General features: G+C 47.8%; 1 protein-coding gene across 1 annotated transcript; it reads left to right on the forward strand.

Moving 5' to 3' along the window:
• Positions 1-370: 370 nt before the first annotated feature.
• Positions 371-5,646, forward strand: TLR9 (toll like receptor 9). The gene is made up of 2 exons (XM_044656920.1): positions 371-404; positions 2,364-5,646. Exons 1-2 carry the CDS (start codon positions 402-404, stop codon positions 5,571-5,573), a joined length of 3,213 nt encoding a protein of 1,070 aa, XP_044512855.1. The 5' UTR covers positions 371-401; the 3' UTR covers positions 5,574-5,646.
• Positions 5,647-14,496: the final 8,850 nt, after the last annotated feature.

Genomic DNA, 14,496 nt, shown 5'->3' on the forward strand with positions numbered 1-14,496 from the left:
CAATTACTAACCGTAAAATGCATGCAAATTTAACCCTGTTCCAATGTCACATCAGTCTACATCCGGGGAATGGAATGAGTTCCTCCAACATTGTTTTGGAGATCCAGGCTGGATGAGTGACTTCTGACACTCCCAATAGACCCTAGAGCCTGGGATTGGAGCAAGAGAGCTCCCCAGATCCCCCAAGGTCTTGTTTAGGGAGGGGGTTGGGGGCAGACAAGGATAGAACCTGTAAGGGCTAGACTGACTTTCTCACTTCCTCTTGCCTTGCCCAATAGGCAGCCTTGTCAGGAGCTCAGAGCATGTCATCCTATGCCCCTGGTGAGCTCACCAGCTTTGCTTGCTGGCCCCAGTCTTCTCCTGGGATCACATCGAATCTTCCTGCTTAGCTCCGAAGAGCCATGGTAAGGTCAGCCCGGTGGCCCCTCGGCCTCTCTGCCTCTGAGGAGGGTGGTTCTTGGGACGTGGGGGAGAGGTTGGAGATACACACAGGAAATGGTTTTAGGAGGTTCGAAGGGTCAAAGGGGACTGGAGAGGGGGTTCCAGAAGATTCTGGGAGATGGTTCTGCATGGGGGAGACTGTTCTGGCTCTGCTGTTTGTATTCTTTGAGTCCAAATCTAGTTTTCTTTTTATTGTGTCTAGGTGGTCCCAAGTGGCTCAGAGTGGAGGGAATATGTGTAATGATGAGATAGGGACAGTTTTTCCCTTATGCAAGAGCTCTGATTCACCTGCGGGGCTCCCGGGGGGGGGAGGGAATGATGTCTGGGACCCAGACTTTGAGATGAGAGGAGTTACTCATGGGCAGGATGCCTCTTCCTAGAGAGACCTGGGTCTGCCAGCTGAGAATCCTTGGCTCTCCGTCTCCTGTTGGCACCTAAGAGTAGAAGACAGGGATGCAGGCAGAAAGAAGAGATAAAAGCTCAAGGGATGAGACAAGTCAGCCCTTTTATTATCCCCATTTATAGAAGAGACCTTGGACAGGAAAAGAGAAGTGAGACTTAGGGACTCTGCACTCCACCCCAACCCCATAGGCAAAAACCACACTTTTAAAATGGGAAGAACCACCCTGAGCTCAGGAATGGAAACTGATGTCAGAATCCTACTGTGATTTTTTTGAGGTTGTTCATGTTCATGGTTGTTCATGTTGCAGCTGCCTCTCCTTCTGCCAGATGGGCAGAGAGCTTCCAGCCCAGCCTCATGGCCTTCAGGGAGACCTCTCTGGTTAAGCCTCCAAACCTGAGAGATCCAACTCAAGCACAACCACAGATGGGAAGAAAGATCTTCCCCGCTTTCTATTAAGACGATGAGTAAAGATACTCTACTGTCGTTTAGTCATATCTGACTCTGCTACCACCAATATTGTCCAAGGGGTTTTCTTGGCCAAGATAGTGGAGTGGTTTGCCATTTCTTTCTTCAGTGGATTAAGGAAAGCAGAGATTAAGTGACTTGCCCAGGGTTACTTCAGGTTTCTGAGGCTGGATATGAACTCAAGATTTCCTGACTCCAGGCTTAGTGTCTGTGTCCCCTAGCTTCCTCCAAAGATACTTTTTCGTCCCCTTAAGTCCCAAGTCCATTGCCTTCTAAGTCTTCAAGTTAGGGCTTTATTTGTATTCACTTCAATATTTGCTATCTGCTGTGGGCAATGCCCAGGAAGGTTATTATTATTGTTAACAATAATTATTTACATTTAAAACTTAAATTAAATATTTAATAAATAATAATAATCAATAATATGCTGTCTCTTTTGATCCTTGCAACAATCATGAGACCCAGGTGTTTCTATTATCTCCATTGTATTGATGCAGAAACTAAGGCCCAGAGAGACTATAGCTTACCTGGTGGTCACATAGCTAGTAAATGTCTGGAGTAGGATTCAAACTCGGGTCTTCCTGACTCCAAATGGACCACTGTCTTCTGTGCCACTAATTTCCTAACTCTTCCTTCTGGAGTTCCTTATCTGAATCCAGCCAGCTGCCACTCAAGACCCTTCTGTCTCCTTCCAACGCCCACAGGAGAAAGCAGTTAGATATTATCTCCAGTGTGGTTAACCCTTGACAAGCAGGGGCTAAGGGACTTTTTTTGTTTTGTTTTATTTATTTTTTTGGGTGTGATTTGAAATTCTTTAATTAATTTAGAATATTTTCCCATGGTTACATGATTCATGTTCTTTCCCTCCTCCCACCCCCCTCCTGTAGCCAACGAGCAATTCCACTGGATTTTACATGTGTCACTGATCAAGACCTATTTTAAGGGACTTTTTAGAAAGGCGGGTAGGGGCTTCAGGACCCTGAGGAGGGGCTCAGGGGACTGGCGGGATCTCTCTCCATCTCTTACCTCTTTCCTTCCTGACTTGGCTCTGCAGGGCTCAAGATGGGGTTTGTTCTTCTCTCTGCTTTCCCTGATGTCCCTCCTGGCCCTCGCCAGGGCTCTGGCTCACACCAGCTTCCCCCAGTTTCTGCCTTGTGAACTTCGGCATCCCGGTGTGGTGGACTGTGATCGGCGAAGCCTGGGCAGCGTGCCCCCCTTTTTGGAGGCAACCCCAATGGCCCTGGCCAATGTCACGACCCTCCTGCTCCGGCACAATCACATCAACCACCTCCAACCGGCTCACTTTGTCCAGCTGAAAGGCCTGCAGAAGCTCCTGCTTCGATGGAACTGTGCCCCCACCATCCTCACGGTCCTCCGCCAGACCTGCCGGATGGTCATCGAGCCGGGCACCTTCCTGGTACTGCGCAACCTGAAGGAACTGGATCTGTCAGGGAACAGCATCACCTTCATCCCCGAACTACCCTCATCCCTGACCAGCTTGGTCATCAGCTACACCATGATCCTTCGGCTGGACTCGGACACCTTCTCCGGCCTCCCCGGCCTGCGGTCCCTCTATATGGACGGCAACTGCTACTACAAGAACCCCTGCAAGCAGGAGGTGGAGGTGTCCCCCGGGGCACTGGAGCACCTGCATCACCTGGAGAACCTGTCCCTCAAGTATGATAACCTGACATCCTTCCCTCGGGGCCTGCCCACCAGCCTGCGGATGCTGCTCATCTCCTCCAACCACATCGTGAGCTTAGCCCCACAAGACTTGGCCGGTCTGCCCGCCCTGCGGGTGCTCGATGTGAGCAGGAACTGTCGGCGCTGCGACCACGCACACAACCCATGCCAGGAGTGTCCCCCGGGTTTCCCCAAGGTGCACCCCGACACCTTCAGCCATCTGGGAGCGCTTGAAGGCTTGGTCCTGAAAGACAATTCCTTGATTCGTCTGGACCCCCGCTGGTTCCGGAACCTGGTCAATCTCACCGTGTTGGACCTCAGTGAAAACTTCCTCTCTGAAGACATCACAGTGACAACAGCCTTTCAAAACCTGACCAGGCTGAAAAAGCTGAACCTGGCCTTCAACTACCACAAGAAGGTGTCTTTTGCCCACCTCCACCTGGCGCCCTCCTTCCAGAACCTGACCGCCTTGCAGGTGCTTGATATGTCAGGGATCTTCTTCCGCTCCCTCACAAAGGCTACCCTCCAGCCCCTGCTGGGGCTCCCCTACTTCCAGAAGCTGCTACTTCCCATGAACTTCATCAACAAGGCTGATCTGGGGATCTTCCGCCTCTTCAGTTCTCTGCAGTATGTGGATTTATCTGACAACAAGGTGACAGGTGGAAGCAATGCAGTGAGGGGGAACAGAGCCTCAGAAGTCACTGCAGAGACCCTCCTCGAGGAGGACAGGGCCCCCCAGGACCATCTTCCTACTCTGGGGGTGAACAGAGCCCCAGAAGTCAGCGCAGAGACCCTCCTCAGGGAGGAGGGGGACCCCCAGGACCACCCGCTCACTTCTGAGCTCTTTATGCCCAACTGTGCCCCACCTAATTTCACCCTCGACCTCTCCCAGAACAACCTGGTGACCATCGGACCAGAGATTTTCACTCATCTGTCCACTCTCAATTGCCTGAGACTGTCCAGCAACAGCATCTCCCAGGCTGTCAACGGCTCCCAGTTCAGCCCGCTGATCAACCTGTGGCTGCTTGACTTGTCTCACAACAAACTGGACTTGTATTACAGCAGCTCCTTCACGGAGCTGCCGGGCCTGCGCGCTCTGGACCTCAGCTACAACAGCCAGTCCTTCAAGGCCCGGGGCATCGGCCACAACCTGACCTTCGTGAGCCGCCTGCGGCAGCTGCAGTACCTCAGCCTGGCCCACAACCAGATCACTACGCGGGTCTCGCACAGCCTCTCCAGCAGCTCCTTAATAGCCCTGGACTTCAGCGGCAACGAGCTGAGCCGCATGTGGGCGGAAGGGGATCTCTACCTGCGTTTCTTCCGGAACCTCAGCACCCTGAGCCGGCTGGACCTGTCCCAGAACAAATTGCGCACGCTGCCCGCCCAGGTCCTGGACAATCTCCCCAAGAGCCTCCGCCTGCTCTGGGCCAAGGACAACCGCATTACCTTCTTCAACTGGAGCAGCTTGAGCTCCCTGCCCAACCTGGAGGTGCTCGACCTCTCCAGAAACCTGCTGGGCCACACAAGCGCCCTGGCCAAGGGCCGGCTCCCCAACGGCACCCGCCTCCACACCTTGGGGCTCAGCCGCAACGGCATCCGCTTCATCGGCCGCGGCTTCTTTGCCCCCGCCACCCAACTGGAGGTGGTCAACCTGTACGGCAACGCGCTGAAGACCCTGGACCGGGACTGGTTTGGGGGGCTGGGGACCGCGCTGAAGGAGCTGGACATCAGGGCCAACCCCCTGAGTTGTGGCTGCGACGCCACCTTCCTGGATTTCCTGTTGGAGGTCCAGCGGGCGGTGCCTGGCCTCACCAAGGAGGTGGTGTGTGGGAGCCCCTTTCCGCTCAGCGGCAAGAGCGTCTTCCTGGAGGACCTGCACTCGTGCCAGGACCTGGTGCTGGCCTGCAGCTGCTTCGCGCTGTCCCTGCTGGGCACGCTGCTGACCCTGGCCTTGGCCACCCTCCAGCGGCTCTTTGGCTGGGACCTCTGGTACATCTTCCACCTGGGCCTCTCGTGGCTGCCCTGGAGGGCGTGGCGGAAGAGGAAGGCCCCGGCTCAGACCTATGACTACGACGCTTTCGTGGTGTTTGACAAGGCCCAGGACGCTGTGGCTGACTGGGTGTACAACGAGCTGAGGGTGCGCCTGGAGGAGGCCAAAGGCAAAGGCAAGGGGTGGCTGCGGTTCCGCCTGTGCTTGGAGGACCGGGACTGGCTGCCCGGCAAAAGCCTCATCGAGAACCTCTGGGACTCGGTGTATAAAAGCCGCAAGACGCTCTTCGTGTTGTCTCCTCGGCGGGACCCGCTGGTCAGTCAGCCGGTCAGCGGCCTGCTGCGGGCCACCTTCCACTTGGCCCAGCAGCGGCTATTGGAGGACAAACAAGACGTGGTGGTGCTGGTCATCCTGAACCGGGCAGCGGGCAGGTCCCGCTACGTGAGGCTCCGCCAGCGCCTCTGCCGCCAGACGGTCCTTTTCTGGCCGCACCAGCCCAGTGGCCAGGACGGCTTCTGGGCCCAGCTCTGCACTGCCCTGGCCACTAACAACCGCAGCTTCTACGACCAGAATTTCTGCCGGGGACCCTGAGGCCTCCCTGAGGCCCCCCTGGCAGACTCCCGTCCCCCATGGGAAGCCCTTCCATGTTCATTAAACACTCAGGAGCCGGTGTTTCTTTTCTCTTTTTTTTTAAAGTTGAGGAGCTCGCTGCTGAATGGGGAGAAAATGCATAAACAGTGATGGGCAAACGAGATGGGATCAACTGGCAATAGGAGAAAAAGAGAAGAATTTTAGAATTTTATGGAGGTTTAGGAAAGGCTTCCTGTACTAGGTTTGCTGAAGGGTCTTGACAGGTGCCTGTTGTTGGAGAGACAACAGCGAGGGAAGCTGTCCTTGTCCAGGGCCCAGACAGTGCCCGGAACAGACTGCATCACCGGGGCTAGTTGACCGACTGTCCACAAGAAGTTTACCTTCTATGTACATGTGTAGATGAATACAAAACCAATTTTAGGGGACTGGAACAGGGAAAGCAGGTCAGGAAACTTGATGAAAGGGGAGAAGGCGGGAATGGGTTATGTCCGTTTGGTTTTTTAACTTTTACCTTCTGTCTTAGAATCAATACTGTGTTTTGGTTCCAAGGCAGAAGAGCCGTAAGGGCTAGGCCATGGGGATCAAGTGACTTGTCCAGTCACCCAGCTAGGACATGTCCGAGGTTAGATTTGAACCCAGGATCTCCCATCTCTGGGTCTAGCTCTCCATCCATTGAGCCACTTAGCTGCCCCAAATGGGTCATGTCTTTGAAGGAAACAAAGAATTCTAAGATAGAAAGGTGAGGAAGGAGAGTATGTCATGGCACCTTCCTTGGAATGAGAAGGGAAATAGTTTGAAGATCACTTCTGGAGAGACAGAGAATGGGAATGGTTTGGGATGGAATGGCTTGGAAGAGACAGTAAAAGGAGATGGTAGGGGCATAATTTCTGCTAAAGAACATTGGAAGAAAATTCATCATTCCATCTTCTTTGTCCCGCATTTATGGGCGTCCATGAACTTGGATGGGGAAAACAATTACATCTTTATTTTTCAGTAATTTTTAATTAAAATTTCATACTTCCTTGAATTACTTAAAGTCCTTTATCCTGAGAAGGGGTTCATAGGCAAAAGGGTCCATGACCCCCCCCCCCACAAAAAAAGATTAGTTACCTCTGACCAAATGATTATTTCTAGAAAGGAAATGGGGAAGGAGAAGGGTGGAGGGATAATTTACACTTGGGGGGGGGGGAAGAGGATTATCTGGAGATGAATTTTATTAGAGAAAGAGAAAAGTCAAATAGTTTGTGGATTCTTTCTTTCTTTTGTAAGAGGGGGCTCATTTCCATTGGCAGAGAAGGAAGAAATATCTAGATTATTTCAACTGAAGAAATGAAACAGGATTTTACTCACAGGGTGGCGCCCCTTGGGACACACACACTGAAAAGCAGTGAAGTGGCTTGGGGCCCTCCTGGAAGGTGCTGTAATAATGAATGGCAAAATGACATTTTTACTAAGCACTGACTGTCCCCAGCAGCACAGAGCTCTGCTTCCCACCTCTACCTAGCTCTGAGCTGTTTAGGAATTGAGGGAGACAGACAGACAGACAGAGTCAGAGACCCAGAGATAGAGACAGAAACAGACAGAGACGTGGGAGAGGGAGAGAAGAAAGAGAGAGAAGGAAAAGAGAAACAGAGAAAGAGAAAAAGAGAGACAGACAGAGAAAGAGTCAGATATACAGAGATAGACACGGAAACAGACAGAGCGCTAGAGAGAGGGAGAGGGAGAAAAGGAAGAGAGAGAGAGGAGAGAAGAAAGAGAGAGAAGGTAAAGAGAGACAGAGACAGAGGAAGAGAGATAGAGAAGGAAGAGACAGAGACAAAGATAGAGAGACAGAGAGAGTGTGTGTATTATTTGGGGAGTCCCTAACCCTATAGCCCGAGTTAGTGGTTCAGGCATTTTGTTGGGCCTGGAGACAAAGGACAATAGAACAATGGCTGAAATATTGGGAGGGAGAAAGGAGTCAGAATCAGAGCTCTAAGGACAATCTTCTGGTGTCATAGTTTCACCAGTAAGAGGCCCTGGGTGAAAATTATATCCAGATCTTAGGACATCTAGGGAAGTATTAACTCACCTCTGGCAGGGGGTAAAGCAGAAAGAATCCTAGTTATTGGAGGATAGGATTTAGAATTAGAAAGGCTTTTAGAGAACAGCCTTCTCAATTTACAGACAAGGAAACTGAGGTCCAGGGAGAAAAGACTTACCCATAAGTAAAAAGTGGCAGTAAGCAGTCTGGGAATCTGGCTCAAATCCCAGCTCTGCCAGAAACTTTAGCTCTGGGTAACTTCATCACACAGAATTCCCTTCTACTCCCACTCAGTCCAAGTCTCAGTTTCCTCATCTGTGCAGCAGATAAATAATTTTTGCCCTGCCCATTCCAAGATGTTGTGAAGCTCCACTGAGAGAGTGGACAGAAAAGGGTTTTGCAACTCTAGTGAAAGGATTTGATCCTGTTCTTGGGTGACCTGCCCCAGCCATGCCTATAGGACACTTTGGGGCTGAAAGGAGAGAATGAGAGACTCTGAGAGCAGGAGGCTGAAACCGAAGAAACACAATGATAATTATACTGAGATGAGGCACTGGACTGGTGGTCCTGCTGGATTCCATGGCTCTCCTGAGGCTTGGGGCTAGGGATAAACTGCCTTTTAAGGCAGTTTAAGTTAAACACTTGGAATATTCCAGGCCTACACCTCTCAATTACTAGCATGGATCTGTGGCCAAATCACAGCCCCTCTCTGAAGTGAGAAAGCCCAGAGCTCTCAGTACCCCAGAGATGCCATGAGAATCCCAGGAGATCATCAAGGGGAAATGCTTTATAAACTCTAAAGTAACATCTAACGTGAATCAGGAGAGCTGGGTTTGAATCCCAGCTCTGACACTCTCCATGTGATCTGGGGCAAGTCACTTTACCCCTCTTGGGCCTCAGTTTACACATCTGAAAAATGAGAAGATTGGACTCACCAATTCCTTAAAGTTGCTTCCAGGTCTAGAGTGGATGATCCAATTAGGATTCACATTAGGTGTTTCTCTAAGATTTATAAAACACTTCCCCTTGTTGATCTCCTGGGATTCTCATGGCATCTCTGGGGCAGTGAGAGCTTGGGGTCTTTCTCCCCAAAGAGAGGGGCCGTGACTTGGCCACAGATACAAGCTGGTAATTGAGAGGGGTAGGACTGGACCATTCCAAGGGTTTAACTTAAATTACCTTTTAAGGCAATTTATCCACAGCCCCAGGCCTCTGGAGAGTCATGGAATCTAGCAGGAACATAGGAGGAAACCGAGGGCTTTCCAGAATCTGGGTCATGCATGTCTGGATTCCTGGGAGGGCGCCATAGTGCTATCAACAGCCTTTGAGCCATAGGTCCATCCGTCTTCCTTTCCAAGACCTTGTAGTTGTTTGCCATGAGAATCAGACTTAGCCAGACACAGGTCTCGAATCTCCCTTGCAATTGACTGGTACCAGGAAGGAGGCCACTGAGTCCTAAACATATTTATATAAAAATATCTTCTGAGTGTCATTATCCTTTTTTGTTATCAACCTTTGAGGACAAGTCACAGAAGATTCAGGAGGCCAAGGTACGGTCAGCATCTTCCTGGGGAGGAAGCAGGACAGGATAAGGTCCCAGAGCTGGGGTGCCAGCCCTGAAGGAAGCTTCCTCAGTGATGAGGGGAGTCTGAGGGTTTGGGGGGCTTCTTAAATCCAGATAGACTTAAAGCTCCAGTTCCAGCCTCTCCTTAACTCCTGGCCTTCCCAGACCTTGGGGAGAATGCAGATGGCCTGGTTTAAACACTCTGTCTGTCAAACATCTTTCTTAGAAGCCCTATGTGTCCAGACATGTGTTTGCCTAAGATAAGAAACAGCCAGACCTTGCCCTTGGGAAGGCAGAGGAAGGACAGATCAGGGTCCTGCCCTCCGGGAACTCACACATTTAGGGGAAACCAGATTCCTATCTAGGTAATGGAACCCTACAGAAGAGGATGCTGCTGAGAACTTGAATGTGTTGGGAGCCCTTGGCTGGAGTTCTGTGCCCATTGCCTTTCTGCCTTTGCCTTTGGGAAGCCTTTCCTTTTTCCATGATTCCTCCATCAGCAGAGATGAGCTACCCCTTTCTGGTCACCCCAGGAGGCCCTTTACCCACTGGCACCGCTAATGAAGTCTCCTCCTAATCTTCTTCCAGGAGGGCTGGGTAATGAGTTACATAACCTACTGCCATTGCCAACAGCTCAGATTTCAAGGACAGATCCTGTTCTGGCCCTCCTGCCCAAGTCTCTGGGCCCATTTCTGAGTGCCACTGGGCTTCCTTCTCCCCCTCCCCTCATCTTCCATCCCAAAGGGCCACCTCCATCTCTGGCCAATGCATCCTCCGTGTCCTTTATCCCCCCCCCCCCCAAATAATGGACGATGCCCCTGTGCAGCCTTGGAGATAGAGTTACCTTTCTCTGGACCTCGGCATAGAAATGTCTGGACAGCCTCCAGTTCTTCCCTAGAACTTCTGGCAACAGAGCTAGGAGGAGCCTCAGAGACCAATGAATCCAATCTGCTCATTTTGTAGATGAAGAAACTGAGGCCAAAGAAGCCAAGGTCAGGCAGCGAGGCAGGGGCAGAGCCATTCTGGCTTCCCAGGCCAGGAAACTTTCTCAGGCACAGTCTTCATGTAATATCCGCCCTGTTCATTTTCCATCCCAGTGGTATAAAAGAGAAGAGGCACTTCTCCTGGATCCTTCCTGATTCTACCAGTACTTTGGCAGGAAGAAGCCCCAGGCAAGAAAAGAGTTATGGGTCAACTGTACTAAAAATATTTCTCTGCTCTTGCTCACTGATTTCCTTGGCTATCGGCTCTAGGTGGTGGAAGAACATCCTGAAATGAGAACTCTCCCTTTCCCATGGTTTTGAGGAATCCTGGAGTAGTCGCCCAGCCAGGTCCTCCTCTGGGGATCTGTTGGGGATGGGCAGAGGGATAGAAGGTGGAAGGAAAAGGGGACACGTTCTTGGGGACCCTCACATTTTCCTACATGCCACAAGCCCAAACAGGAAGATGCATGAAGTTTGTATAGAGAAGGTTCCATACAATTTGCCAGCAACTGCAGTGGAAGTTTCCCTAAGGCAATATTCTAATGAAAGTTTTGTAATCAGTCTCTTTGCATGCTGGTTTTTTGTTTGTTTGTTTGTTTGTTTGTTTTTTTAAGCCCTTGCTACTTGCTCCAAACAATCTCTTTAAGCAGAAAGAGGTAGAGCATTTTCACAGAAGCCACTGGGGTGATGGAGGTTGGGGTAGCATTGTAGGAAATCCTTTGAGACCCAGTTGGGGGAATCACTAGGTCATTTTGGAAAACTTGCTGCAACGAGTATAGAGTTAATGGTTTCTATGCCATTGACCCCCCAGGGAACAAGAGGAAGGAGTTATGGAAAAGGCAAAGAAATATATAGCAAGCTATATATAGAAGAAAATAATTATTAGGAGAAAAGCACTGGAGTTAAAAGAAGTTGGAAAAGGCTTCCTAGAAAAGATGAAATTTTAGGTGGTTCTTAAAGGAATCTGGAGACGTCAGAAGGTGAAGTCGAAGAGGAAAAACATTAATCAACAGATAATAAAACTAGAATTATTATTTATTATCTTGAATAATTTTTGACATTTAAAAGGGGACAAATGTTGTAGGAGCTGTGGAAAAACACAGCAATACACTATGGGTGGAGTCAATCCAGAAAGCAATTTAGAACTAGTCTCTCAACTGGCCATATTCTTTGATCCAGAAATACCACTACTAGATCTATAACCCAAAGAAACCAAAAGAAAATGAAAAGGCACTATACTATACAGTGATTCCCAAAGTGGGTGCTACCGCCCCCTGGTGGGTGGGCGGTGATGGCCACAGGTGCATTTATCTTTCCTATTAATTGCTATTAAAATTTTTAAAAATTAATTTTCAGGGGGCTAAGTAATATTTTTTCTGGAAAGGGGGTGGTAGGCCAAAAAAATTTGGGAACCACTGCTCTATAGGTACAAAAAGGATCAATGCAACTCTTTGTGTAATGGTCCCAAACTGGAAACTAAGAGGAATTCCCCACTGGGAATGACTAAGTAAATTATGGTATATATGAATGCAGTGGAATATTACATTTCACTTTAAGAAATGATGAAACAAGTAGTTTCAGAGGAAACTGCGAAGATTTCTATGAACTGATGCAGAGTGAAGAAAGCATAAGTAGGAGATTGATTGATATAATGTCAACAATATTATGAAAAAAAAAAACTGGAGAAACTTTAGAACTCTGATCAATGCAATGACAAACCATGATGCTACGGGACTAAAGACAAGGCATGCCACTCATCTCTTGCCAGAGTGGTAATGGAAGTAAAATACAGAATGAGAAATACATTTTTGGAAATGACCAATATGGGACTTTACCTTGCTGGACTGTGCATATTTGTTATGAGGGCTGTATTTTATTTTTATTGATTAATTATGGGGAGGGGAGGTGGGAGTGATAAATAACAAATCTGTGCAAGATAAATAACTGAATGAGTGAATAATTTAATGTGGAAATGAATAGGTAAATAAGTGAAAGCATTCCCATCTGAAATCAATCAATCAATATTTATTAAATGTCTTCTATGTGCCAGGCACAGGATACCTCAGCTATAAATAGAGGCAAAAGACAGTCCCTGCCTTCTAGGAGCTTACAATTTAAAAAGGGAGACAACATCCAAAGAAATAGATACAAAGCAAATGATATACAGAATAAGTAGGCAATAATTGATAGAAGAAAAGCACTGGAGTTAAAAGGAGTTGGAAAAGGGTTCCTAGAAAAGATGACATTTTAATTGGGACTTAAAGGAATGGAGGGAAGTCTATAGGTGAAGTTGAAGAGGGAGAGCATTGTTGGCATGGGGGACAGCCAGAGGAAATGCCCAGAGCTGAGAGATGGAGGGTCTGGTTTGTGGAACAGCAAGGAGACCAGTGTTACAAGTAGAAGTGTAAGATGTTTAAGTTAGTTTGAAAGGGCTTTGAATGTCCAAAAGAGCAGTTTGTATTTGATCCTGGAGGTGACAAGGAAACGATGATGTTGACTGAATTGGGGACTGAAATAGATTTTAGGGAAACCACTTTAGTGGCTGAACGGAGGTTGGATTGGGGTAGGGAAAGACTTGAAGCAGACTATTAGAGTAGTTCAGGTGTGAGATGGAGAGTCTGAGCTAGACTGGTGGTTCAGTGCCAGAGGAGGGAAGGGGACGTATAGGTGACATGCTGCAAAGGTCTCATGAGGAGTGCGGGATGGTGAGGATTCAAAGAGAACTCCTAATGGAGAATCCATAGGAGATCACTTACCATCTCAAGGCGGATAGGGAATTGGGAGGGAGGGAGAGGATTTGAGACTTGAAGAATTGAAAAAATGTTGGAAACTATTTTTATATGTAATTGAGGAAAAATAAATAAATATAATTCAAAGATAACTTTTAGGTCTTCAGCCTAACGGTCTGAGAAAGTAGTGTTGCCCTCTACAGAAATAGGGATGGTAGGAGAGGTGGAAGGTTTTTTTAAAAATTAAGTTTAATTAATTAATTAAGAATATTTTTCCATGGTTACATGAATCATGTTCTTTCCCTCCCCCTCATCCCACCCCCCTCCTGTAGCCAACGAGCAATTCCATTGGGTTTTACATGTGTCATTGATCAAGACCTATTTCCATATTATTGATTTTTGCATTAGGATGATCGTTTAGAGTCTACATCCCCAGTCATATCTCCATCAACCCATGTGATCAAGCAGTTGTTTTTCTTCTGTGTTTCTCCTCCCACAGTTTTTTCTCTGGATGTGGATAGCTTTCTTTCTCATAAGTCCAGAGGTGGAAGTTTTAAGGGGATAAGATAATAAGTTCTGTTTTGGCTATATTGAGTTTCAGATGACTGTGGGACTTTCAGTTTGAGATGACTGAAAGGTAGTTCGGGAAGTGTGAGCCTGGAGATCAGCAGAAGAAGAAGTGAAAATTTGGGAGTCATAGGGCTCAAACTCAGTTGATCTAGGTCATGCCTAATTCCACCCACTAAGGACCTTCAACAAGGCATTTTTTGTTGTTGTTGAGTCTTTTCAGTCCTGACTGACTCTTTGTCATCCCATTTGAAATTTTCTTGGCAAAGATACACATTACTCTTGTCTAATCCTCAGTTTTCTTGTCTGTGAAATGAGAGATTTGATCTTGCACATTATGTCCCAGTATAATGTTGTAAGAGTCTACCTATGGAAGAAGAGATGTACAGGACTTCTCGCTCTCTTTGTATCTGTTATTAAATTTTTTAAAAGTTTTTTATTTTTATTGATTCCTTTTGTCTTTTCCATCATAATTACGTCCCTATATAGTCTCCCTTCCTTTAAGTCTCTCCAGCACAAAGAATAAAAAAGAAAAAACAATTTATTGGGACAGCTGGGTGGCTCAGTGGATAGAGAGCCAGACCTAGAGATGGGAGGTCCTAGATTCAAATTTGACCTCAGAGACTTCCAAGCTATGTGATCCTGGGTGAGTCATGTAACCCCAGTTGTCTAGTCCTTGCTACTCTTGTGCCTTGGAACAGATATTTCATATTGATTCAAAAATAGAAGGTTAAGAAAAAATCCAACAACAACAATTAATCAAAACCAACTGATATTACTATATCTGAAAGCCTCTGAAGCATTTCATGTCCATATCTTCCCTCTTTTGCAATGAAAAGATATTTTCTCTAGTCTTTTCTAGGGCTAAACTGAGTCATTAAAACTATACCAAATTTCCTTTTGTTTGATTGTGCTCTCCAAGGAACATCATTGTGGTCATTGTGTAGATTGGTTTCCCAGGTTTCTTTGTCTTCTTATTCTTTTTTTAAAAACCCTTATTTTTCTGTCTTAGACTTGATAGTAAGGCAGAAGAATAGTTAAGGGTTAGGGACATGGG

The sequence above is a fragment of the Gracilinanus agilis genome, chromosome 1 (assembly GCF_016433145.1).
Source record: "Gracilinanus agilis isolate LMUSP501 chromosome 1, AgileGrace, whole genome shotgun sequence".
NCBI classification, from domain to species: domain Eukaryota; kingdom Metazoa; phylum Chordata; class Mammalia; order Didelphimorphia; family Didelphidae; genus Gracilinanus; species Gracilinanus agilis.